Source organism: Gopherus evgoodei, unplaced genomic scaffold (assembly GCF_007399415.2).
Source record: "Gopherus evgoodei ecotype Sinaloan lineage unplaced genomic scaffold, rGopEvg1_v1.p scaffold_43_arrow_ctg1, whole genome shotgun sequence".
Taxonomy (NCBI): Eukaryota; Metazoa; Chordata; order Testudines; family Testudinidae; genus Gopherus; species Gopherus evgoodei.
The window spans coordinates 884,710-912,486 of NW_022060064.1; the positions used below are offsets into that span (position 1 = coordinate 884,710).

Here is a 27,777-nt window from a genome sequence, read left to right on the forward strand (position 1 = left end):
ACCGTGGGCCTCTCCTGGCAGACGTCATACCTCTTCACTTTGCAGAGAAGTGGGGAAGTCAATGATCCATTCAGTCTAATTGGGTAAAAGGTTACGCAACTTGTCTCCTTAAGTAATTCACCCCAGAGAAGGCCAACCTGCAAAAAGGCAAAAGTGGGCAACTTACATGAGAGAACAGGGTGACACAAACGGTGCCAACAAACCAAAAGGTCACTGTGTGGGAATTAGCAAACGTATTTTAAAAAATAATCTTTTCTCTGCTCTACACAAAGTTTTGATGCTGTCGCTCTCTCCAGTGGAGACTCTGATGTCTATTCAGGTGTGAGCTGCGGATGAAACTTTTCCTGCACACCGAGCATCAATAGGGTCTCTCTCCTGTGTGAATTTTCTGATGTATTATAAGGGCTGAGCTCACGCTGAAGCTTTTCCCGCACTCACAGCACTGATAAGGTATTTCTCTTGTGTGGCTTGTCTGATGTGCGCTACGGTTTGATTTCTGACTGAACTGTTTCCCGCACTCAGAGCATTCATAGGGGCGCTCTCCCGTGTGGACCCTCTGATGTCTATTAAGGTCTGATTTGACAGTGAATTTTTTCCTGCATTCACGGCATTCATAGGGCCGCTCTCCTGTGTGGATCCTCTGATGCGTAATCAGGGCTGACCGCTGAGTGAAAGTTTTCCCACACTCAGAGCATTTATAGGGGATCTTTCCCGTGTGGATTCTCCGATGTCCAATAAGATCTGACTTGACGTTGAAGCTTTTCCTGCACTCACAACATTTATACGGTCGCTCCCTCGTGTGGATCCTCCGATGTCTAATAAGGGCTGAGCTCTGAGTGAAGCTTTTCCCGCACTCACAGCATTCATGAGGCCTCTCTCCTGTGTGGATGCTCTGATGATTAATTAGGTCTGAGTTGACAGTGAAACTTTTCCCGCACTCACAGCACTCATAGGGCCTCTCTCCTGTGTGGATCCTCTGATGTATTAGAAGACCTGAACTCCGAGTGAACTGTTTCCCGCACTCACAGCATGTATAGGGTCGCTCTCCCGTGTGGATCCTCTGGTGTCTAGTGAGGGCGGAGCTCAGCGTGAACAGTTTCCCACACTTGCCGCACTCATGGGGTCTCTCCCCTGAGTGGATCCTCTGATGCCGAACAAGGTGGGAGCTCTGGCTGAAGGTTTTCCCGCAGACCCCGCATCCATAGGGCCTCTCTCCTGTGTGGATTCGCTCATGTTTTATAAGGTCTGAGCGGCTACTGACGTGTTTCCCACACTCGGTGCATGTGTTTTTTCTCTCTCCTGTGGGTGTTCTCTGCTGGGCTGTGATTTCCTTGAGGATCTGTGAGAGTCTCCTGACAATTAATGGATTTACCATATTTCTCGCCTAGCTGGTTTCCCTGCTGCCTCTCTGGCCTGTGCTGGCTCTCACAGGCTTTCCCCTTCACACGATGCCTGGACACATTCCCTTGCAATCCTTGTGATAATCCCCCATGTGCTTTCACTTGCTCAGCATCTTCCTGCTGAGGATTCAGCTCCTCGTTCTCACTCATCCCAGCACCTGCTAGGACACAAGGAGAAACATCAGAAACAAGGGTGGAAAAGGGGAAATCAGACCAAAATTTGACCCGGAGAGAGAGAAAAAACCTAACAGCTGAATTTTCCTTAGCAAACAGAGGAGGGGAACAATTGTGCCTCCACATTCCATCAGGTAAGGAGCTGCTGGCAGGTGTCTATAAGGATGGGTAGGAAGCCGTGAGCGATAGCTGCCCATAGGATACAAGGCCTTCTGGGGATCCTCCTGAACTCTAAGAGCTCCCAAGGCCTTTTAAGGAGTCTCAGATCTTTACTTCAAACACAAAGTTTTTGAATTAGGTTTAATGATTCCTCACCCATACAGGCGCCTCTCAGGATCTCTCCTTCCTCAGAGCCCTGGAGATCCAGGACCCACGGCTCCTCCCCTCGTTCCAGCTGGGAGATCACATCAGGTTTGGAAACAGGAAACTCTGCTCAGGGGACAGAAAACAAGGGAGATCAAGGGAGTTCATGGGACATCTTTCACAAAGAGTCTATTTGTTTAACCCCATACCATTTTAAAGCTGTCAAATCCCGGGGGCAGTTCCTCAGGTGCTCAAAGGTGCAGGACACTCGGCGTATGAGGGATTTAACTATTCCCATCTCTGCTGGGAACACACATAGCTAGATATTGCTCGTAGAATCATAGAATATCAGGGTTGGAAGGGACCTCAGGAGGTATCTAGTCCAACCCCCTGCTCAAAGCAGGACCAATTCCCAACTAAATCATCCCAGTTAGGGCTCTGTCAAGCCTGACCTTAAAAACCTCTAAGGAAGGAGATTCCACCACCTCCCTAGCGAACCCATTCCCATGCCTCACCACCCTCCTAGTGAAATAGTGTTTCCTAATATCCAACCTACACCGCCCCCACTGCAACTTTCTCCTTGTTCTGCAATCTGCCACCACTGAGAACAGCTGAGCTCCAGCCTCTTTGGAATCTCCCTTCAGGTAGCTGAAGGCTGCTATCAAATCCCCCCTCACTCGTCTCTTCTGCAGACTAAATAATCCCAGTTCCCTCAGCATGTCCGCGTAAGTCATGTGCCCCAGTCCCCTGATCATTTTCATTGCCCTCCACTGGACTCTCTCCAGTGTCTTCACATCCCTTCTGTAGTTGGCGGGGGGACCAAAACTGGACACAATACTCCAGATGCGGCCTCACCAGTACCGAACAGAGGGGAATAATCACTCCCCTCGATTTGCTGGCAATGCTCCCTCTAAAGCAACCCAACATGCCATTGGCCATCTTGGCAATGCAACTCCTAAAACACAGAGTTAGTAAGTCCGTGTAAAGACTCCAGCCAGAGGGGAAGTCACCCTGGATCTGCTTCTTAAGCACAGAGAGAAACCCAGAGACAATGGGAGAGTTGTAGGAAAAGCCGGGACTGGTAAGAACGGGCTGGCGGGATTCAGCGCAGTACGGAAAAGGAGGATGGGGAGGGGTGCCACTGAATGTCGTATCTCAGGGCTTGTCTGCACTTGACATATTGCGACTGTCCTGACCTGGAGGAGGTCACCCACTCTCACGAGAAGCAGTAGCTAGCTTGACGGAAGCATTATTTTCTGTTTAAAAACCACCTATTCAAACTACCCTAAATTCCACGTTTATTTGGATTCTCTTGAAATTAGCAGGGCAAATTTTTCATGGGCATTCAGGGACGGGTTAGTGGGTCAACTATGGGGAGATTTGTTAAAGAGGTTCCTAAGATACAACCCCTCCACCCTCTTTGGCAGCTTTTTACAAAATCATCTTCCTCCTGTCATATTTTCTTACACAGAGCTAGGGGCTGCAGCTACGGTTCTCATTGTCCCCGGACTGATCTCTGTCACTTGGCATTTCTCCCAGGTAGTATACAGCCCCCACTGCCTCTTTGGGTTGGCTCAGGAGGGTCTATGCTGTGGCCACTGAACCCAAACCACACCCATGAATTTGAGAATGAGCCCCACGGCTGACAGTTTTAGGTGACGTGTGTTGCGCCTTTTTCTGGCATTCTGTCGAAGTTTCTCCTGGAAGTTTTCCCTTCTGATTACAAAATATGTGGGCCCTTGACGCCTTTGAGGAGCAGTGGGCGTTGTCCGGGGTTCTCTGCTCGGTGTCCCCATCAGGTTCCCTTCGTTTAGCCCTATGATCTCACTCCCAATCCTATTTTTTCATTAGTTGTCCCACGTAATTACTTGGTGTCCCAGATCTGTGGGTCCTCCCCCTTAGGCTGGTAGGGAGGCCATTTAGAAGTAAGCGGGCTTGCACCCCCCACCCCCGCTGGATGCCAATAGGACAAAATATGTGGGTTACAGAGTCCTGTTTTCAAGTGCTCTAAAGTCCCACATGCAGAGTCTTGCCCGGTCTGTACTTACACGTTTTGCCAGCATAGCACTGGTAGTTAGGGGTGTAAAAATCACACCGTTAACCATCACAGCTGGGCCGGGACAAGCTGTAAGGTAGACACAGTTACAGTGGCAAAAAGGGCATTAAGAAAAAAATCAGGGTCAAATACCCATAAAGCCCCTCTGGCAGGGAGATGAGGCAGCCTGGGCTGGGATTTGCAGGACACACGAGAAGGGGCAGGAGGAGCTGGGAGTGGGCCAGGCTGGAGGCAGCACTTGGGGGCATAAAGCCCAGGAGATCGGGCACGGGGAAGCCGGGGAGGGGCCGTTCTCCAGGGGGAACCAGCCCCGGGCTCTGCCCAGGTCCTGCTCCGGAGTCAGAGACTCTAGGTGAGCGAGAGCCCCCGGGGGCCCGGGCAGGAAAGTGACTCTCTGCCCCGGGGAGCCTCAGACGCTGCAGCCCCCGGGGAATCTGCTCCCTGGGGGTCCATGTGCTGCCAGCAGCACTGGGGCCGCCCCAGCCGGAGCAGAGCCACTGTTCTGCCCCTGGCACCGCTAGGATTGGGGTGGGGGGCACAGTGGGGCCGGCTGGGGGGGTCCGCTGGGGAGTGGGGGATGTGGGGGTGTCAGGAGCGGAAGGGGGTTGAACGGTCCCTGGGCAGGAGGGGAATTAAGGGCAGGGACTGACCTGGCCGGGGGGGGTCCCTGTGGAGTGGGGGATGTGGGGGTGTCAGGAGCGGAAGGGGGTTGGACGGTCCCTGCGCAGGAGGGGAATTAAGGGCAGGGATTGACCTGGCTGGGGGGGTCCCCTGTGGAGTGGGGGATATGGGGGTGTCAGGAGCTGACGGGGATTTGACGGTCCCTGGGCAGGAGGGGAATTAAGGGCAGGGACTGACCCGGCCGGGGGGTCCCCTGGGGAGTGGGGGAGGTGGGGGTGTCAGGAGCGGAAGGGGGTTGGACGGTCCCTGGGCAGGAGGGGAATTAAGGGCAGGGACTGACCCGGCCGGGGGGTCCCCTGGGGAGTGGGGGATGTGGGGGTGTCAGGGGCAGATGGGGGTTGGACGGTCCCTGGGCAGGAGGGGAATTAAGGGCAGGGTCTGACCTGGCCGGGGGGTCTCCTGGGGAGTGGGGGATGTGGGGGTGTCAGGGGCAGATGGGGGTTGGACGGTCCCTGGGCAGGAGGGGAATTAAGGGCAGGGTCTGACCTGGCCGGGGGGGTCCCTGTGGAGTAGGGGATGTGGGGGTGTCAGGAGCGGAAGGGGGTTGGACGGTCCCTGTGCAGGAGGGGAATTAAGGGCAGGCACAGACCTGGCCGGGGGGTCCCCTGGGGAGTGGGGGATATGGGGGTGTCAGGAGCTGACGGGGATTTGACGGTCTCTGGGCAGGAGGGGAATTAAGGGCAGGGACTGACCCGGCCGGGGGGTCCCCTGGGGAGTGGGGGATATGGGGGTGTCAGTAGCGGACGGGGGTTGGACGGTCCCTGTGACAGGAGGGGAATTAAGGGCAGGCATAGACCCGGCCGGGAGGGTCCCGATCCCGGGGGAGGCTCCGCCGCTGCACTCGGGGTCTGACCCCCGCGATCCCCCAAACGCAGGAAACTCCCGCTTCGCCATGGGGCGCTGAGACCCCCGGGACCCCCGCCGGGCTCGGGATACGCCTCTTCCCGTCCCTGCTCCGCCCCATCGCCGAGGCCCCGCCGCCGCCTGGTGAGGCCATCTGGGGCCGCTGCCCCCCTTCTCCGGGGGTCTCCCGCTGCCCCCGCCAGACCCCCCCCCCACCGGGTTCCTCCTCGCCCCCCTCCCCTGCGGGATCGCCCCCCGCCAGACCCTCCACCCCACCGGGTCCTGCTCGCCCCCCTCCCCTGCGGGATCGGCCCCCCCGCCAGACTCCCCCCACCGGGTTCCTCCTCGGCCCCCCTCCCCTGCGGGATCGCCCCCCCGCCAGACCCCCCACCCCCGGCTTGCTCGCCCTCCTCCCCTGCATGATCGCCCCCCCGCCAAACCCCCCTCCCTCGGGTTCCTCCTTGCTCCCCTTCCCTGCGTGATCGCCCCCTTGCCAGACCCCCCCACCGGGTTCCCCCTCGCCCCCCTCTCCTGCGGGTTCGCCCCCCCGCCAGACCCTCCACCCCCCGGCTTGATCGCCCCCCTCCCCTGCGTGATCGCCCCCCTGCCAGACCCCTCCTCCCCCGGGTTCCTCCTCATCCCCCTCCTCTGCAGGATTGCCCCCCCCGGCCGGGTACCTCCTCATCCCCCGACCCCCCCTCGCCCCCAGTCCCCCACCAGATTCCTTCCCAGGCCGCCGGGTCCCTCTTCGCCTGCCTCCCCCGCCAGACCCCCCCCCCGGCCACAGGGTCATTCCTCACCCCCCCCCCGTTCCCTGTAAGACCTTCCCTCGCCTGCTGGGTCCTCCCTTCCCTGAGAGACCCCCCGCCCACAGGGTGCTCCCCACCCCCTCCCCGTCAGCCAAGTTCCTTCGACACCCCCTCATCCCCCCCATCAGCTGGGTCCCTCCTCACCCCCCGTTCGCGGTGAGACCCCCCTCCCTATCACCCAGGTCCTGCCTGGCCTCCCCCTCCCCTGTCTGACCACCCACCCACCTGCTGGGTCCTTCCTCAACCCTCTCCCCCGCCAGACCCCCCCAGCCGGCCCCCGGGTCCCTCCTCACCCCCCTTCCCTGAGAGACACCACCCCCAGCCCGCCGGGTGCTGGCTCACCCCCCGTCCCCCGACAGACCCCTCCCCACCCGCTGGGTCCCTCCTCACCCCCGTTTCCCGGTGAGACCCCCTCCCCACAAACCAGGTCCCGCCTCACCCCCCTGTAAATGCCCCCCACTTCCCAGGTCCCTCCTCACCCCCCTTCTCTGCAAGACCCCCCCTCCACCTGCCGGGTCCCTCCGCATCCCCCCTCCCTTGCTAGACTCCCCTTTCCCAGCCCTCCTCACCCCACCAGGTCCCTCCTCTCCCCCGCCAAATGTCTCCTCCTGACTGGGTACTCCTCGCCCACCTGAACTGTGGGTCCCCCCTCACCTCCCCTTCCCTGCAAGACCCCTCCCAGCCCACTGAGTCCTGTCTCACCTCCCCCGCCCGCGCCAGACCTGCCCCCACCTGCCGGGTCCCTCCTTGTCCTCCCCTCTCACCAGAGGCCCCCTCCTTCCAGATCCCTCCTCACCACCCTCTCCCCCCCCAGGCCTCCCTCTCGGGCACTTCTCGCCCGCCTGCTGGGTCCCTCCTCATTCACCTTCCCCCACGAGACTCCCTGCCAGCTGTGTCCCTCCCAGGAGAGGAGAGATGGGATGAAGGGGAGGGGGGCGAGGCAGGGAGCTAGCCTATTCCTCTACCCACGCTTTCCCTGTCTGTACCACTTCCCTCTCATTATCACCTATTAAGTGTTTTCCCGGTGTGACAGAATCTAGGATGTCCGTCTGCAAGGAAAGGACCTGCGGGAATTCTGATGTGGAGGTTTCAGAGCAAGCTTTAGTTCATTTCACAACTGCCCTTCTCGCTCTGCCAGGCTGCAGAATGACTGCCCACATCTCAGCTCCAGCTCATCCCGTCCTCCCACAGGACAGGGAAGAGAAATGGCTGCAGAGGAGCCAGTTCAGGTAGGGATTATTGGGGGGGGGGGGTTGCTGGTGAGTTCCTGCAGGAGGGAGAGGGACAGCAAATACACAGGAGTTGGGAAGGTTTGCAAAGTCTGGTCTGGAGGTTGGAGCGGGGCAGGAAATGCACAGGGTGGAGAAATGGAGGAGGACCGGGTGTGGCAAACCTGCTGGCAGTTGTTTAATAAGTGGCCTAGATTCTAGGAATAGACCCTTGAGGTTCGGAGATGGAAATGCTCTAATTTGTGGAAGAGGAAACAGCCCACCTAGATGGGGCTAGGAAAAGTGGCCAGACTCCCAGTGCTGGAGTCTGACCCGACTAACCAGCAGCTGCTGTGAGATATGAAGGGGGCACCCACCAGTCAGGCTTAGGGGAGATGTCCCTCCCCTCATATCCATTTTCTCGCAATGAGGAGGGTGTTGGGCTTCCTGCCCATGTCATGGTGATGTCGTGGTAGGTGTCTGCCATAGACCACCAGACCGGGAGGATGAGATAGAAGAGGCTTTCTTCAGACAACTAACAGAAGTTTCCAGATCACAGGCCCTGGTTCTCACATGGGACTTCAATCACCCTGACATCTGCTGGGAGAGCAATACAGCAGTGCACAGAAAATCCAGGAAGTTTTTGGAAAGTGTTGGGGACAACTTCCTGGTGCACGTGCTGGAGGAACCAATTAGGGGCCGTGCTCCCCTTCACCTGCTGCTCACAAACAGGGAAGAATTGGTAGGGGAAGTAGAAGTGGGTGGCAACTAGGCAGCAGTGACCATGAGATGGTCAAGTTTAGGATCCTTACAAACGGAAGAAAGGAGAGCAGCAGAATATGGACCCTGGACTTCAGAAAAGCAGACTTGGACTCCCTCAGGGAACTGATGGGCAGGATCCCCTGGGAAGCTAATATGAGGGAAAGAAGTCCAGGAAAGCTGGTTGTATTTTAAAGAAGCCTTACTGAGGTTGCAGGAACAAATCATCCCAATGTGCAGAAAGAATAGCAAATATGACAGGCCACCAGTTTGGCTTAACAGAGAAATGTTTGGTGAGCTTAAACACAAAAAGAAAGCTTATAAGAAGTAGAAACTTGGACACATGACTAGGGAGGAGTATAAAAATATTGCTCGAGTATGCAGGGGGGTAATCAGGAAGGCCAAAGCACAACTGGAGTTGCAGCTAGCAAGGGATGTGAAGGGTAACAAGAAGGGTTTCTACAGGTACGTTAGCAACAAGAAGGTGGTCAGGGAAAGAGTGGGACCTTTACTAAATGGTGGAGGCCACCTAGTGACAGATGATGTGGAAAAAGCTGAAGAACTCAATGCTCTTTTGGCCTCGGTGTTCATAGACAAGGTCAGCTCCCAGACTGCTGCACTGGGCAGCACAGTATGGGGAGGAGGTGAGCAGCCCTCACTGGTGAAAGAACAGATTAAGGACTATTTAGAAAAGCTGGACATGCACAAGTCCCTGGGACTGGATCTGATGCATCCGAGGGTGCTGAGGGAGTTGGGTGATGTGATTGCAGAGTCATTGGCCATTATCTTTGAAAACTCATGGCGATCAGGGGAGGTCCTGGACAATTGGAAAAAGGCAAATGTAGTGCGCATCTTTAAAAAAGGGAAGAAGGAGAATCCAGGGAGCTACAGACTGAGCCTCACCTCAGACCCCGGAAAAAAACATGGAGCAGGTCCTCAGGGAATCCATTTTGAAGCACTTGGAGGAGAGGAGGGTGATCAGGAACAATCAACATGGATTCACCAAGGGCAAGTCATGCCTGACTAACCCGACTGCCTTCTATGATGAGATGACTGGTTCTGTGGATATGGGGAAAGAGGTGGACAGTGATATACTTTAATTTTAGCGAAAGCTTTTGATACAGTCCCCCACAGTATTCTGCCAGCAAGTTAAAGAAGTAGGGATTGGATGAATGGACTATAAAGTGGATAGAAAGCTGGTTAGATCATTGGAATCAACGGGTAGTGATCAACAACTCCATGTCTAGATGGCATCTGGTATCAAGTGAGTGTCCCAAGGGTCGGGGGCCTGTTTTGTTCAACATCTTCATTAATGATGTGGATGATGGGATGGATTGCACCCTCAGCAAGTTTGTGGATGACACTAAGCTGTGGGGAGAGGTAGGTAAGCTGGAGGGTATGGATAGGATCCAGAGTAACTTAGACAAATTGGAGGATTGGGCCAAAAGAAATCACATGAGGTTCAACAAGGACAAGTGCAGAGTCGTGTACTTAGGATGGAAGAATCCCATGAAACTGCAACAGGCTGGGAACCAACTGGTTAAGCGGTAGTTTTGGAGAAAAGGACCTGGGGATTACAGGGGATGAGAAGCTGGATATGACAGTGTGACCTTGTTGCCAAGAAGGCTAATGGCATATTGCTCTGCATTAGTAGGAGCGTTGCCAGCAGATCAAGGGAAGTGATTATTCCCCTCTATTTGGCACTGGTGAGGCCACATCTGGAGTATTGCATCCAGTTTTGGGCCAGAAGGGATGTGGAGAAATTGGAGAGAGTGCAGCGAAGGGCAATGAAAATGATTAGGGGGCTGGAGCACATGACTTATGAGGAGAGGCTGAGGGAACTGGGTTATTTAGTCTGCAGAAGAGAAGAATGAGGGGGGATTTGATAGCTGCTTTCAACTAGCTGAAAGGGGGGGTCCAAAGAGGATGGAGCTCGGCTGTTCTCAGTGGTGGCAGGTGACAGAACAAGGAGTAATGGTCTCAAGCTTGCAGTGGGGGAGGTCTAGTGTTGGATATTAGGAAACACTATTTCACTAGGAGGGTGGTGAAGCACTGGAATGGGTTCCCTAGGGAGGTGGTGGAATTTCCATCCTTGAAGGTTTTTAAGGCCCGGCTTGACAAAGCCCTGGCTGGGGTGATTTAGTTGGGGCTGGTCCTTCTTTGAACAGGGAGTTAGACTATATGACCTCCTGAGGTCTCTTCCCACACTAATCTTCTATGATTCTACCAGGGAGTTCTCCCTGGACCCTGCTAGGGACTCCCACACCTATATCAGTCAGACTAGTAGGAGTGTGATGGATCTGCTGAGAGAGAAGGGGCTCTCTCTTTGTGCCCTCACCCTCATGTTTTCTGGATGCTCTAATACCTGATAAGTTTGTGCAGGCTAGGTCCCTCAATGGCTATTACCTAGGATGGGCAGGAATCGTGTCCCTAGCCTCTGTTTGCCAGAAGCTGAGAATGGGTGACAGGGGATGGGTCACTTGATAATTATGTGCTCTGTTCAGTCCCTCTGCGGCACCTGGCATTGGCCACTGTCGGAGAACAGGATACTGGGCTAGATGGACCTTTGGTCTGACCCAGTATGGCTGCTCTTGGACTCTGCTGACTGCAAGCTACCCAGAGTTTCCATTTGATTGGCTCCTTTCCCCGTTGAATAATGGGGCTGTGTACTGGGGCAGCAGGTGCTGAGTGTTGGACTCTTGCGCTTTCAGGGGCAGGTGACCTTCGAGGAGGTGGCTGTGTATTTCACCAGGGAAGAGGGGGCTCTGCTGGACCCCACCCAGAGAGCCCTCTACAGAGACGTCATGCAGGAGAACTATGAGAACGTGACCTCGCTGGGTAAGGATTCCTGTCCCCTCGGATTCTTAGAAGGGGAAAGGCAGAGTTAAGTTTCATGGCATCCCCACAATGCAGCCTCTACTCTGCTCTATTTCAGCATCACCCCAACAAGTCAGTGACCCACATAACAACACTCTGCCCTCCTCGCTACAGAACGCTCTGGGAACAGGGCACAGGGGCAGTTCAGCCCAAAGTCTAACAACTTCACTTTGCTAAGGCAAAACTTGAAATTAGGTCCAGTGTAAAGATGAGAAGCCTCCAACCCCTGGCTGGCACTCAAACACTGAGCCTTTTCCACACAAACCAGCTCAGACTTGCAAAGTGAGATCACCCCCTTTACCCTGTTCCTTAGGATTTCTTCAGAGTCACTGACTTCACGTAGCCCTCGCTGAACCCTGGAAACAAGTAGCACATATGCCACCAGACTGCAGACAATCTCCATGACAAGAGCACAGCCCTTGTGCTCCTTAACTGACATAACCTACAGCCCTTAGCACGGAAATGGGGCAGACTAGGTCCCCCAAGTTCCACACGCACCTCCCTTCCTCTCAGCAGTCACAGCTCTGCCAAGCTGCTCCCAGTAATCCATCCAGCAGCAAATTACAGCTACACACAGCTGGAGGGGATGCCGATAAATGCTGGTATTCCCATCTGTGGAACACAGCACAAAAAATGGCACCCTCTTTTAGTCTTTCTTTGTAACTGTTCTGGGTTTATAGGTTTTTATGGCCAGAAAGGACTATTAGGTCATCTAGCCTGACCTCTTCTGTAACACAGGCCACAGAATTTCATCCAGGTACCGCTGCGTTGAGCTGTATACCTTGTGTTTGACTAAATCATCTTCCAGAAAGGGATCCAGTCTTGACTGGAAGACTTCCTGAAATGAAGAACTCTCCACTTCCCTTGGTAGTTTGTAAACCTTTGTACCAGCCTTACTGAACCGTTTCCAGTGGCTAGCGTCAACCCCAGGGTTATGGAAGGGGCAGAGATGAGGTTGTGTTTTAGATGTGGCATGTACGCTGCATGAATGTAGTTTATGGGTGTTTAATTACATTGATTTTTGGAATGCGTGGGTTTTTTTGTTTGTTTTTTGCCACTATAACTGTCTATCCTAGAGTTTTCCCCAACATAGCTATGTTGGTGAGCAGTGTGATTTTTTTTCACACCCCATCCTCTTTTCATGCAAGGGGCTGTTCCCAGTCCACAAATAAGTTCACTGCACCATTCGAGGTCCCAGAGTTATAAGTCCTAATGGTCAGAGTCTATAGGATTGCTCTTATCCGTAGGGCAGAAATGCCTAATGGCCAGAGTCATTTGGGTTGCCCTGATCCTCACAGTGGTATAGCGTAGTAGCTAGGATAAATTAGATTACTCAGCAGTGGAAACGGCTAGTGGCCAAAGTCAAGGGACAATGGACTGCCACCTAGGGGTGGGTGGTGGCCAGGTTAGGAGGACCCAGGCCCTCCGTGCTCCACCAGGTACCAGCCCAGGGCCCTGTCTGTGGCAAAGGTCTCTGCCACTGAGTCAGCGAGGAGCCAAGTACAACACGCTGACTGTTCTCAGCCCTGCAGCTGGCATCCCCCTGGGCTACTTCCTACTACATCTGCTGGTGTCTGGGTCTCCGCCTGGGTCTCGGTGGCCCTTGCTCCTGCTGTCAGAGCCTCTGGTGCTTCCTGGTTTGGAGCCTGCAGCGACTGTCCTTCCTCTTCAGCTGTCAGCCCAGACTGAGCTGAGCTGCTCCCATTTATACTGCGGCTACATTTGGAGCATGCCCAGTAGGGCTTGGTAGGCGTGGCTTCCACAGCCCACAATGCAGAGTGAACCTGGCCAGACAAAACTGACATCCTGGCCCTCCAAGCTAGGGGTTAGGCACGTGGTGAACAACCCTGTCTCGTAAAAAATAAAATATGTTACGGAAACAGCGGCTGAGAAATGGACCTTCAGTGCAGTGGTTCTCAAACTGTGGGTTGGGACCCCAAAGTAAGTTGCGACCTGGTTTTAATGGGATCGCCAGGGCTGGTGTTTAGACTTGCTGGGGTCGGGCCGAAAAGCCTGAGCCTGCCACATGGGGCCTGAAGCCCAAAGACTTCAGCCCTGGGGAAAGGGGCTTGGGCTTTGGCTTCAGCCCTGGGCAGCAGGGCTCAGGTTACAGGCCCCTACATGGGCTGACACCCTTGGGCTTGGGTTTTGTCACATCCACCTATCCAGGACAGTGGGACTTGGACTTTGCTCCCTCCCTCCCCTTGCCCGGGGTGGTGGGGCACCGGTGGGCTCAGGCTTCAATCCGTCTTCCTGGGGCCGTGTAGTAATTTTTATTGTCGGAAGGGGGACGTGTTGCAATGAAGTTTGAGAATCCCTGCTTTACTGTGTGCGATGTCCTTCAGGAGTCAAACACCCGTATGACTTCCAGTGGTGAAAGCCAAAAGGAAGCCACTGGCATGAAGACTGAAGTGTTCAACACCAAGACAAATACCAAACGAGTGTTTTGGAATGTACAGACAATGTACGAAACACAGAAGCAAGTTCAGGTCCCAGCAGAGATGAGATGCTACGTATCCTGGTGTCAGTGAGAGCAGATGGATGGGATCAGGAAGATTAACAACAGCCTCATTAGAAACTTTGCTGTATTCTGGACAGGATGATGGACAACACAATAACAGTGTTACCATCCTTTTGAAGAAGGGAGTGGAGCGCTTCCCTGCTTGAATGGAAGTCCATCATCAGCAGAATTAGGGCCAGACTGAAAGGGAAATACAATAACATCACCCTAATTCAGTGCTACGCTCCAACAAATGACTGTGATGAAAAAGCAAAGGATCTACCTTATACTACAGGCGGAATTAGAGAGAGTACCACGCCATGAGCTAACTATCATCATGGGAGACCTGAATGCCAAGGTCAGTAAGGACAACACAAACAGTACCAGAGCAATGGGAAGACATGGGTGGGCATGATGAATGAAAACGGAGAGGCTTGTTGATTTCTGTAATTTGAATGATCTAGTCATCGGCAGAACCCTATTTCAACATTGTGAAATTCACAGCCTCACATGGTGTTTTCCAAACTGGCAGAGCTAAGAACCAGATTGACCAATGTCAACTGGCTGACACGCATTGACAGGTGTGAAAGTGAGAAGGGGAGCAGATATTGGCAGCGACCACCACCTTCTGACAGCCTCCATCAAGCTAAAACTGAGAAGTGTGGGTCCACCAAACAAGGGACTGTAGACATTATGGTGTTGACAAGCTAAAGGCCCCTGAACTATAGAAAGCCTTCATTCTGTAGTGAAAGAACAGGTTCTAGGCACTTGCAGACATTGATGAAGAGGAGGAGAATGCAGATGAGGAGATTAACACAAAGTGGGACAAAGTAACAACAATCTATGAACAGCGCAGCGAAGCCTGTCTAAGCCAGAGGCAGAAGAGAAGAAATGAGTGGATTACACCCAGCACATGGAACACCACAGAAACCAGACGACCCCTGAAGAAAAAAGTTTTAGACATAAAATCCCAGAAGCTAAAGGACAAATACCACGAGCAGTATAGCAAGGCACACTGGGAGATCAAACGCCCTGTGAATGCGGACAAACGACATTATATTGATAATCTAGCAAAACAAGACGAGGAGGCAACTGCTCGTGGTGAACAAGGAACCGTCTACAAAATCTTACCAGTGGTAAATGGTAGACACCAACAAACACTCTCATCAGGGACACAGAAGGCCACCTACTGACAACAGAAAAAGAACAAGAAATGCACTGGACAGAGCATTTCAAAGAATTGTTGAACAGGTATCCACCTATAGAGGAAGCAAACATCCCAGAGGCAGAAGATGATCTTGATATCAACACAGACACCCAACAAAGCAAGAGATCATTCAAGGCGTCAAATCCTTAAAAAATGGGAAAGCTCCTGGCAGGGATAACTTGAATGCACAATAGTTCAAGGTAAATCCTGAGTTAGCGGCATCTGTCCTGGCCCCTCTATTCACATCAGTCTGGGAAAGGGAAAAAGTGCCAGAGGAGTGGACCAATGGGGTTATAGTGAAAGGAACTCTCAGTGATTATAATAACTGGCATGATATCACAATTTTATCTGTGCCAAGCAAGGTATTGTGTAAGATCATAGTCCAGCATACATCAGAGGCAGCTGAGAGCATTCTCAGAAAAGAGCAAGGCAGTTTTTGAAAAGGGCGTGCATGCACAGACCAGATCTTGGCTTAACGAAACATAATAGAACAATGCTTAGAATGGAAATGTTGACTCTACATAAGCTTCTTAGACTCTGAGAAGCCTTTTGATAGCATTCACAGGACCGGCCTATGGCACATTTTGTATAGTCAACATTATCAAAAGCATCTATTCTAACGTCACATGCTGTGTTGATCACAGTGAGTTCAGTTTTGAAGTCAGAACAGGAGTATATCGGGGTGTGTCATGTTAGGCAGTATGTCGAGGCGTTTCATCAACTGCTTAGATATTGGCATAGAAAGTACGCTTATTAAGTTTGCAGATGATACCAAACTGGGAGGGACTGCAAATGCTTTCGAGGACAGGGTCATAATTCAAAATAATCTGGACAAATTGGAGAAATGGTCTGAGGTAAACAGGATGAAGTTTAACAAAAACAAATGCAAAGTGCTCCACTTAAGAAGAAACAATCAGTTTCACACATACAGAATGGGAAGAGACTGTCTAGGAAGGAGTACGGCAGAAAGAGATCTAGGGGTTATAGTGGACCACAGGCTAAATATGAATCAACAGTGTGATGCTGTTGCAAAAAAAGCAAACGTGATTCTGGGATGCATTAGCAGGTGTGCTGTGAGCAAGACACAAGAAGTCATTCTTCCGCTCTACTCTGCGCTGGTTAGGCCTCAACTGGAGTATTGTGTCCAGTTCTGGGCCCTGCATTTCAAGAAAGATGTGGAGAAATTGGAGAGGGTCCAGAGAAGAGCAACAAAAATGATTAAAGGTCTTGAGAACATGACCTATGAAGGAAGGCTGAAGGAATTGGGTTTGTTTAATTTGGAAAAGAGAAGACTGAGAGGGGACGTGATAGCAGTTTTCAGGTATCTAAAAGGGTTTCATCAGGAGGAGGGAGAAAACTTGTTCACCTTAGCCTCTAAGGATAGAACAAGAAGCAATGGTCTTAAATTGCAGCAAGGGAGGTTTAGATTGGACATTAGGAAAAAGTTCCTAACTGTCAGGGTGGTTAAACACTGGAATAAATTGCCTAGGGAGGTTGTGGAATCTCCATCTCTGGAGATATTTAAGAGTAGGTTAGATAAATGTCTATCAGGGATAGTCTAGACAGTATTTGGTCCTGCCTTGAGGGCAGGAGACTGGACTCGATGACCTCTCAAGGTCCCTTCCAGTCCTTGAATCTATGAACCCTCTTCAGCATTGCCATTGACTTTGTAATGTGGCGTACAACAGAGACATGCTAAGAGGCATTAACTGGACACCCTTCTCATCCCTTGAAGACCTGGACTTCGCAGATGAACTCGCTCTCCTATCACATATCCAACACCGTATACAAGAAAAAACAACACATTCTGCCAGCAAATTGGATTGAAAATCAACCGCAATAAGACCGATATTATGACCTTTAACATTGCCTCACCATCACCAAAATGGACAGAGGATCATGTTCTCACCAATGTAGAAACATTCACATGCTTGGGCAGCACCATCAGCCAGGACGGTGGAACAAGGCAGGACGTCCGGAACAGAATCAGTAAAGCCAGGAACACCTTCCAGAGCTTCAATACAGTCTGGAAATCATCGAAATACACCACCAAAACCAAACTCAAGATTTATCAGAGCTGTGTACTTCCAACACTACTTTATAGTGCAGAATGATGGGGAATGAGAAAGCATGACGTGTCCAAACTGTTTTCATTCCATACAACCTGCCTCAGAAAAATCCTCCATATCTTTTGGCCCACAACAATCTCAAACCAAGACCTATTCATACAGTGCAGCCAAGAGGATATGAGCACCATCATTGCCAGGAGACACTGGAGATGGATTAGCCATGTGCTTCGGATGGAAACTGATTCCATCACCAGAATAACATTAAGATGGACACCTGAAAGCAAGAGAAAACACGGCTGCCCGAAAACAACATGACGAAGAGCTGTGGAAGCTGAGCTGAGAAACCTGGGGCATAGCTGGGGAACCATTGAAAGACTTGCCAGGAAACAGACAGGAGTGGAGGAGCTTCGTCGCTACCCTAAACACCAGAGGTGTCATGGGAGCATGACGTGATGATGAATTCAGGTGCAATGGCCACAGCACATCTCCTTGAGACAACACTTTACTGTGACAGCAGATTGCGGGAAACCCTCTAGCAGTTAACAGGGACATAATCTTGCCTGCACGTATGTATTTCCATGTCATCAACTCACCACTTTGACCTGTGCTGCTTCTGAAATTCCAAATCCTACCAGTATGAACTTTTTCAATAATAGGTTTCCCAAAGCGGCAGTGGGTGCTGTGTACTAACTGCAAGAAATGCCAAGTGACTGAGATCGGTCGGGGGACAATGAGAACCATAGTTTCAGCCCCAGCTGTGTGCAGAAAAAGTTTCAAGAGCAAGATGATTTTGTAAAAAGCTGCATAGGGTGTGTGGGGGGTGAGGGCTATATCTTAGGAACCTCTTCAACAAATCACCCCGATGTTTGGACCACTAACCCTTCCCTGAATGCCTGTGAAAAATTTGCCCAGCAAATGTCAAGACAATCTGAATAAACATGTAGCATTTAGGGTACTTAGAGTAGTTGGTCTTTAAACAGAAAAGAATGCTTCCGTCGAGCTAGCTACTGCCTCTCGTGGAGGTGGATGACCTATGCTCATGGGAGAACTTTTGTCGTTGCTGTAGCTAGTGTCTACATCAGGGGTAGGCAGCCTATGGCACAGGTGCCGAAGGCGGCACGCGAGCTGATTTTCAGTGGCACTAACAGTGCCCGGGTCCTGCCCACCAGTCTGGGGGCCTCTGGATTTTAATTTAATTTTAAATGAAGCTTCTTAAATATTTTGAAACCTTATTAACTTTACATACAACTCTAGTTTAGTTATATATTATAGACTTCTACAAAGAGACCTTCTAAAAACGTTAAAATGTATGAGCGGCACGCAAAACCTTAAATTAGAGTGAACAAATGAAGACTCGGCACAGCACTTGTGAAAGGTTGCCGACCCCTTGTCTACACTGACTCACTACACAGGACAGTCGCAGTGTCTCAAGTGTAGACAAGCCCTGAGATACGACATTCAGTGACACCCCCCATCTCTCCTTTTCCTTACTGCTCTGAATCCCACCAGCCTGTGCTCACCAGTCCTGGCTTTCCTACAACTCTCCCATTGTCTCTGGGCTTCCCTCTGTGATTAAGAAGCAGATCCAAGGTGACTTCCCCTCTGGCTGGTGTTTTTACTTCCTGGAACATGTCTCTGTGTTTTAGGAGCCCCTTGCTGAGGAGTGTCTGGCTGGGTGTGTTCCCAGGCAGAGATGGGGACTGTTAAATCCCTCATATGCAGAGTGTCCTGCACCTTGGAACACCTGGGGACCTGTGCCCAGGATTTGACAGCTTTACAATGGGCTGAGTTAAAACCAATAGACTCTTCTTTATGAAAAATGTCCCATGAACTCCCCTGATCTCCCTTGTTTTCTGTCCCCTGAGCAGGGTTTCCTGTTTCCAAACCTGATGTGATCTCCCAGCTGGAACGAGGGGAGGAGCCGTGGGTCCTGGATCTCCAGGGCTCTGAGGAAGGAAAGATCCTGAGAGCTGCCTGCGCAGGTAAGGGATCATTAAACCAATTCAAAAACTCTCAGTGCCTGAAGGAAAGAGCTGGGACTCCCTAAAAAGGCCTTGGGAGCTCTCTGGAGTTCAGGAGTATCCTCAGGAGGCCTTGTACCCTATGGGCAACTATCGCTCATGGCTTCCTACCCATCCTCACTGGCACTTGGCAGCAGCTCCCTACCTGATGGGATGTGGAGGAAGAATTGTTCCTCTCCTCTGTCCTCTAAGGAGAGGAGTTTTTTCTGTCTTTCGAGCTCTAATTTTGGTTTGATTTCCCCTTTTCTACCCGTTTCTGAGGTTTCTCTCTCTGTCCTAGCAGGTGCTGGGATGGTGAGTGAGAACGAGGAGCTGAGTCCTCAGCAGGAAGATGCTGAGCAAGTGGAAACACATGGGGGATTATCACAAGGATCCCAAGGGAATGTGTCCAGGCGTTCGTGTGCAGGGAAAAGCCTGTGAGCGTCAGCACAGGCCAGAGAGGCAGCAGGGAATCAGCCCTGGAGAAAGGTGGGCAAATCCATTAATTGTCAGGGAGACTCACCAGAACTCCAAGGAAATCACAGCCCAGCAGAGAATGCCTGTAGGAGAGAGAAAAAACACATGCTCTGAGTGTGGGAAACACTTCACTCTGAGCTCCACCCTCATTAGACATCAGCGGATCCACACGAGAGAGCACCCCTACAAATGCTGTGAGTGTGGGAAACAGTTCAGTGAGAAATCAAACCTTATCACACATCAACAAGCCACACAAGAGAGAGACCCTACGAGTGCTACGAGTGTGGGAAAAGGTTCACTCAGAACTCATCCCTTACTAGGCATCAGAGGATCCACACAGGAGAGAGACCGTATGAATGCTGTGAGTGCGGGAAAAGGTTCACGCTGAGCTCATTCCTTATTAATCATCAGAGAATGCACACAGGAGAGCGCCCCTATACCTGCGCTGAGTGTGGGCAAACGTTCGCTCAGAGCTCAACCCTATTTAAACATGAGAAGATCCACACGGGAGAGCGCCCCTACGAATGCTCTGAGTGCGGGAAACAATTCATTGAGAAATCAACATTTCGTAAGCATCAGACAAGCCACACGGGAGAGAGACCCTATGAATGTTGTGAGTGCGGGAAACAGTTCAGTGAGCAATCAAACCTTACTAAACATCAGACAAGCCACACAGACGAGAGACCCTACGAGTGCTGCGAATGCGGGAAAAGCTTCACGCGGAGCTCATCCCTTATAAGACATCAGAGGATCCACACGGGAGAGAGACCGTATAAATGCTGCGAGTGCGGGAAAAGTTTCACTTTCAAATCAAACCTTAATATACATAAGAGGATCCACACAGGAGAGCGCCCCTACGAATGTTGTGAGTGCGGGAAACAGTTCACTTGGAGCACAGCCTTTCTTAAACATCGGAGGACCCACACAGAGGAGCCCTATGAATGCCGTGAGTATGGGAAAACGTTCCCTCAGAGCTCAGCCCTTCTTAAACATCAGAAAATCCACACAAGAGAGAGACTCTACGTGTGCTGTGAGTGCAAGAAAAGCTTCAATTGGCACTCATCCTTTATTAGACATCAAAGGATTCATACCGGAGAGAGACGGTATAAATGCTGCGAGTGTGGGAAAGGCTTCGTTTTCAACTCAAACCTGAGTCAACATCAGAGAATCCATACAGGAGAGCGCCCCTATAAATGCTGTGAGTGTGGGAAACAGTTCAGTGCGAAATCAAACCTTATCAGACATCAGACAGGCCACACGGGAGAGAGATGCTATGAATGCTGTGAGTGCGGGAAAAAGTTCACTCGGAGCTCAGGCCTCTTTTATCATCAGAGAATGCACGCAGGAGAGCGACCCTATACATGCTGTGAGTGCGGGAAAAAGTTTACGCAGCGATCAGGCCTTATTAATCATCAGAGGCTCCACACCGGAGAGCGCCCCTATGAGTGCTCTGAGTGTGGGAAAAAGTTCACTCAGAGCTCAGGCCTTATTAATCATCAGAGAATCCACACAGGAGAGAAACCCTACACATGCTCTGAGTGCGGGAAAACATTCCCTCATAACTCGGCCCTTATTAAACATCAGAGGAGCCACACAGGAGAGAAACCATATGAGTGCTCTGAGTGTGGGAAAAGCTTCACTGAGAAGTCATCCCTTATTAGACATCAGAGGATCCATACGGGAGAGAGACCCTATGAATGCTGTGAGTGCGGGAAAAGGTTCACTTTCCAATCAGACCTTAATAATCATCAGAGGATCCACACGGGAGAGCGCCCCTATGAGTGCTGTGAGTGCGGGAAACAGTTCACTTGGAGCACAGCGCTTACTATTCATCGGAGAATCCACACAGGGGAGCGCCCCTATACATGCTGTGAGTGTGGGAAAACGTTCGCTCAGAGCTCAAGTCTCCTTAATCATCAGAGGATCCACACACGAGAGCAGCCTGTGAGTGCGGGAAAGGTTTGATCTGGAGCTCGCACCTTATTACAGTAACTCCTTGCTTAATGTTATAGTTCTGTTTCGGAAAAATGCTACTTCACGTGAATCCAATTTCCCCATAAGAATTATTGTAAATGCCGGGGGAGGGGTTAGGTTCCAGGGAAATTGTGTTTGCCACACAAAAGGCTATATTTTTATACATACATATATATATAATATACAGACATAGTATAAGTTTTAAACAAACAATTTAATACTGTACATAGCAGTGAAGATTGTGAAGCTTGGTTGAGCTGGTGAAGTCCGAGGGTGGGATATTTCCCAGGGAATGCCTTACTTCTAAATGATGAACTAGCCCTCGGGTGAGCCCTCAATAACAATACATTGTTATTAATGTAGCCTCCTGCTCTACAGGGCAGCATGAATGGAGGGAGGAGACACAGCCTAGCAGAGAGAGACAGAGATACACACCGTGTGTGTGCGAGAGAGAAGCACATTACTCCTTTAAGTACACTGACCCCACTCTAGGTACACTGCCTTTTTAAGGAGATCAGCAAATCGAGAGAGCAGCTCATAGACTCATAGACTTTAGGGTCAGAAGGGACCAATACGATCATCTAGTCTGACCTCCTGCACAAAGCAGGCCACAGAACCCTACCTGTCCACTTCTATAACAAACCCCTAACCTATGTCTGAGTTACTGAAGTCTTCAAATTGTGGTTTGAAGACCTCAAGCTGCAGAGAATCCTCCAGCAAGTGACCTGTGCCCCATGCTGCAGAGGAAGGTGAAAAACCTCCAGGGCCTCTGCCAATCTGCCCCGGAGGAAAATTCCTTCCCGACCCCAAATATGGTGATCAGCTAAACCCTGAGCATGTGGGCAAGACTCACCAGCCAGCACTCAGGAAAGAATTCTCTGCAGTAACTCAGATCCCATCCCATCCAACATCCCATCACAGATCACTGGGCATACTTATCTGCTGGTAATCAAAGATCAGTTGCCAAAATTAAGCTATCCCATCATACCATCCCTTCCATAAACTTATCAAGCTTAGTCTTAAAGCCAGATATGTCTTTTGCCCCCACTACTCCCCTTGGAAGGCTGTTCCAGAACTTCACTTCTCTAATGGTTAGAAACCTTCATCTAATTTCAAGTGTAAACTTCCTAGTGTCCAGTTTATACCCATTTGTTCTTGTGTCTACATTGGTACTAAGCTTAAATAATTCCTCTCCCTCCCTAATATTAATCCATCTGATATATTTATAAAGAGCAAGCATATCCCCCCGCAGCCTTCTTTTGGCTAGGCTAAACAAGCCAAGCTCTTTGAGTCTCCTTTCATATGACAGGTTTTCCATTCCTCGGATCATCCTAGTAGCCCGTCTCTGAACCTGTTCCAGTTTGAATTCATCCTTCTTAAACATGGGAGACCAGAACTGCACACAGTATTCCAGATGAGGTCTCACCAATGCCTTATATAACGGTACTAACACCTCCTTATTTTTGCTGGAAGTACCTCGCCTGATGCATCCTAAAACTGCATTAGCTTTTTTAACGGCCATATCACATTGGTGGCTCATAGTCATCCTGTGATCAACCAATACTCCAAGGTCCTTCCCCTCCTCTGTTGCTTCCAACTGATGTGTCCCCAATGTGTATCTAAATTCTTATTATTAATCCCTAAGTGCATGACCTTGCACTTTTCACTATTAAATTTCATCCTATTACTGTTACTCCGTCCTGAGCCCTGTCGTGTCCCCCCCTGCTCTGTGGAGATGGGGTACAGGAGCGGTGGGAGGGGGACACGCTGTCATTAGCAGTCCCCCCTCCCCCCCGCACAGCAAGCAGGAGGCTCCAGGGAGCAGCTCCAAGGCAAAGTGCATGAGCAGCACATGGCAGTGCGGGGAGAGACAGCTGAACTGCCCGGCAATTGATAGCCAGCTGGGCGGCTGCCTCACAAGGAATTTAGGGGATTTGAAGGTGGGGCTGCTGGTCCACCCTTGTTCCAAGCCCCGACCAGCTCCAACGGCTGCTCTTTCTGCAAACAGTGGACAAAGGAGGTGGCTGCTAAACAACGTTATAATGGAGCACTGGGCAACTTTAAACGAGCATGTTCGCTAATTGATCGGCAACATAACAATGAAACAATTTAACCAGGACAATGTTGAGTGAGGAGTTACTGTGGGCATCGGCGATTTCACAGAATGGAGACACATCATAAAAACTTTGTGTAGGGCAAAGAAAAGATTTATTTGAAGACATTTGCTAATTCCCACCTAGTGACTTTTTAGGGCTGTTTGTACTATTTGCATCACCCTGTTCTCTCAGCTCCCCCAGGTGAGTTGCCTGCTTTTCTTTGAGCAGGTCGCCCTTCTCTGGAATGAATCCTGTGGTCCTTTCTACCAACTCCTTTCTAATGTGAATTGTCATGGGAGTGTGTCTCTCTTCCTGGGAATGTCTATCAGCCCCCAGGGTGGGAAATAGGGGTGACTTCAAGTAGCTAAATTGAGTGAAAATCGACCAGGGCTTTGTCTCCTCTAGGATTTTCCATGGAGTCGGCTTGCTGGAGGTAGCTATCCTCATATAAACACCCCGCTAGATTTGCAGTGCTGACATAGCCCAGGCACAGGGGTCGGGGTTAGCTAGCACCTTCCCCTTTGATCTGTCCTAATCAACAACAATTTTCATACTCTAGACAAGCCCTGAGCATCACATATGTACTTTCACTGCATTAGCAGAGCGATTGTTAGAGTCACCAAGTTCCCCCTTTGGTGACAGATTGTCTCATTCCCGGTTGTTCTCGCGCTAGTCCAGGTCGTGGTGGGCAGCAGCTATTTTTCTTTTTACCATTTCCCTTATTGAAAATCTATTTCAATATAACGAAGAGGAGGAGCAGGACTGGGATAAATGTATCATTTCAGCCTCTGCGACACCGCAACGAAATGGGGTGAGTCGGCGGGATTACCTCCTCCTCCATTGCTGTCACTAGGCCCGAAGTTCAGCAGTTTCTCTAAACTCGTTATCTCTAGACTGATTCTTGCCTGCATATTTATACCTGCCTCTGGAAATTTCCACCGCATGCGTCTGCTGAAGTGGGTATTCATCCACGAAAGCTTATGCTCCAATATGTCTGTTAGTCTGTAAGATGCCACAGGACTTTTTATCGCTTTTTACAGATCCAGATGAACACGGCTACCCCTCTGATACTTTAAAAGTGCTTGGTTTGTTTCAAACTAACAGAGTTTTTTACGATGCAAAATGTGTTTTAAAAGTTGATTTTAAAAGCAGTTTGGTTTTTATTTTGCAAAATAAGGTGTATTTTAAAAAAAGTGTGGGGGGGTCTGTGCAAGACATAAGTGTGAGTTTTAAAAAAGTATTTGGTTGCAAACTGTTTAAACTAACAGGATTTTTTTTTAACTGTTCAAATGTGCTGTGTTTTTTAAATGGGGGGGGGGGTTTGATGCATTTGGGGGTAATACTAGCTAACATTTTTTGCTTGTTCTTTAACCTGAAGACCCAAACACACATTGGGGGTGGGGAACAGAAAACCATGTGGCTTTTAAATACATGTAGGTTTATTGAAAAGTATTTGGTTGCAGACTGTGGGGTTTTAAACTGGTGGTATGTGTGTTTCAAACTAACAAGGGTTTCTGTGCAAAATGTGTTTTAAAATGGATTTTAAAAGCAGTTTGTTTTTTTTATTCTGCAAAATAAGATGCATTTTTAAAAAAATGTTTGTGAGTTTTCTGGGGTGTTTTGTTTTTGTTTTTTAAGTGGTAGAAATAAACCCAAAGCCTGTGTGTGTTTGTACTGCTTGAAATGGATTATTTTGTTTTAAAGCTATGGCTTTTTAAATAGAAAAACACGCTAATTAATATTTTATTTTTTAAGTTTACAAGCTGGTTTCATGTGTTTTTATAATAATGTTTGCTCCACAGTACAGTCAAAACATGAGAGATCCTTAGATCAGAGGGTAAAAAAGTTCAATAGAAAAAGGAAAGAGAAGCTGAAAAGGAAAATTCACCAGCATCAGTGACTGATGGATGGATGAAGCCCAGTAAATATATTTTGCTTATTGGTTTTGTCACGTTTTGTATTTTAAGTAAATCTATAGAATCATAGATTATTAGAGACCCCAGGAGGTCATCTAGTCCAACCCCCTGCTCAAAGCATGACCAATCCCCAAATGGCCCACTCAGGGATTGAACTCACAACCCTGGGTTTAGCAGGCCAATGCTCAAACCACTGTGGGTGAGAATGATGGTAAAAGTTCAGTTTTTTAAAATGTGCCCCCCACCCCCCAGGCATGGACAACTTTTCTGACAATGCTGTAGTCAGAGCTACAAGGACACCTTCTCCAGAACTGCCAAAGAACCAGGAATCTGCTTTGAGACCTTTAACAATGCAAAACTGCACAAGAGCATCAGAGCGGTCCAAACCTCCATATACGTCAAATCCCAAGGACAGAACAAAAGACTCTGGTAAAAAACCACCATGCAACCACAACTCCAGTTCCTCAGTGGCCACCACCACACCAAACCCTAAGGAAACGGTGAGCGAAAACACCCACATTCACTAACCCAGAACACGCACTCTAGGGGTTCTGAATGTGCGTAAAACCACACACATTCACAAACCCGGAGCATGCGCTCTAGAGGTTGTGAATAAAAAACCAAGGACTGACAAACTATTCTCCCAAAACCATAAGTTTGTCACAGCTCCCCCAATATTCTAGTATTTGGGAAGAGTTTGATGCTTCATTCAGAAAACTGATGGATGCTGTATCCTTGGGGGGGTCTAAAAGAACGGCATTCTGAAAAGATTTAGGAAAAATATGATGCTTCGTTCAGAACACTGGTGAACTCTGTATCCTCAGGGGGCCTAAGAGAAAGGAGGGCTGGAAAGGGTGGCTCTGAGCAGGTGTGACTAGGGACCCTGGGTAAAAGGGGCACCCTCCAGGGTACACATCAGCTCATGTGTAAACAAAAGGGGGGGACAGCGCTTGGGGGATAAACAGATGGCAGCCAAAAAGTTCCATGCCAGGGTCACTGTAAAAATTTTAAAAAGGGCTAAAGAGGTAATGAGGTAAAAAACAAAAAAAAAAGATTGAGATGCCCCCTACTGGAGGCTCTCAAACTGGCTTGTCTGAAAATGGGGAGGCGGAATCAGGCTCTGGTTTAGAAAATTCCCCAGAGGGCTCTCTACACGGGTCCCGTTCTACTCCCAATGACCCTCATGGAGGCGCCTCGGAGTCTGACTCTCAAATAGCACCTGATGTAGAAGATGCCGCTAATGGTCCCGTGGAGGAACCCCCAAGTAACCCTGAAAATGCAGAGGCGTATATGGAGAGAGTGAGAAATTGGCAGCGTGAATTACCTAGATTTGGCGGATCGGTGTGTTGTGAGGAATTTTGTTTTGTCGATCTTGAGCAAATAAATTCAGCTGAGCAGGTTGTTGGAGCCATACACCGGGGAATACAGTTAGTAGTAGTCAAATTATTCATAAAAAGAGACGATGTTCATAAAAAGAGACAATGTTTAGTAAACCTGGCTTACACTGGTACCAGTCTGTGTTTTGCGGGTGGACTCGTGGCCGTCATGTCCGATCGTAAACCTACGGACGTGGAACTGTTAGCGGAGGTGAGAAAGTTGCATGAGAAACTGGGGTGGTTCTGCTCAGTGACACAGCAATGTTTGGACAGCATTTAGGAGTGAACATACAGGTGGTGCTGTATACGGCGAAAGCGGCTGGGGCTTTTTTTAAAATGGGGGGGCCCCAGCGTACCCCACGTCTTATTTCATCCTGTTGCAGGATGAGCATTACTATGGGGTTCTGGATGTGAAAAAGGTTTTCGGTGCAAAAAATTATTGTGAGTTTTGCCACGTGGCGTACAGTCACGACCACTCTTGCAGGTATCGTTGCCCCCTCTGCTTGAGCGTAACGTGCTCAAACAGCGTGGACGTGCAGCTGCGGTGTCCTAGCTGTAGACTGTATTGTCAGTCCAAAGAGTGTTTGGAAAGACACATCGACTGTGCATCGAAAAAACAAGTTGAATGCCTGTCTAAGCCTTTGTGTGGTAAGTGTCAATCTTACGTGGACAAGCCGCACAGGTGTAAAGGCAGACGGTGTAAGCAGCGTCAGGGTTTGATCATTGGTGATGTAGACAGTCACCTCTGTTTTATGGACAACCTTAGAAAGCCGGAATCCTCAGAAAAGTATGTATTTTTTTTAATGATTTTGAATGCACGCAGGAGACTGGGTTGTACACTTCCAATTACATTTTTGCCATGTCCCTAAAGCCAGAAAAATCCTGGGAATTTAAGGGCGATGAGTGTCTTTCTATGTTTGTTAAGACCTTTATTGGCAAAGAATTTCGGGACTACACATTCCAAAGGTTATGATGCATACTTCATTGTTAGACAGTTACTGAAGGAAAAGATATACCTAGAACTGATCACTCAGGGTAGTAAACTAATGTGT

At 50.0% G+C, this 27,777-nt stretch overlaps 2 protein-coding genes and 1 pseudogene across 2 annotated transcripts; 2 read left to right on the top strand and 1 right to left on the bottom strand.

The window, feature by feature from the left end:
* Nucleotides 1-25,655, bottom strand: LOC115642653 (zinc finger protein 300-like). Its single transcript, XM_030546345.1, has 4 exons — nt 25,642-25,655; nt 23,819-23,823; nt 1,890-2,006; nt 1-1,561 (listed from the first exon to the last, which is right to left on the bottom strand). The coding sequence occupies exon 4, from the start codon at nt 1,373-1,375 to the stop codon at nt 359-361; it is 1,017 nt and encodes a 338-aa protein (XP_030402205.1). The 5' UTR covers nt 1,376-1,561; nt 1,890-2,006; nt 23,819-23,823; nt 25,642-25,655; the 3' UTR covers nt 1-358.
* LOC115642667 (zinc finger protein 620-like) lies at nt 7,244-19,327 on the top strand. The gene is made up of 4 exons (XM_030546375.1): nt 7,244-7,495; nt 10,945-11,071; nt 18,755-18,868; nt 19,191-19,327. Exons 1-4 carry the CDS (start codon nt 7,472-7,474, stop codon nt 19,325-19,327), a joined length of 402 nt encoding a protein of 133 aa, XP_030402235.1. The 5' UTR covers nt 7,244-7,471.
* Nucleotides 19,443-27,777, top strand: part of LOC115642604 — a 22,330-nt pseudogene continuing 13,995 nt past the window's right edge.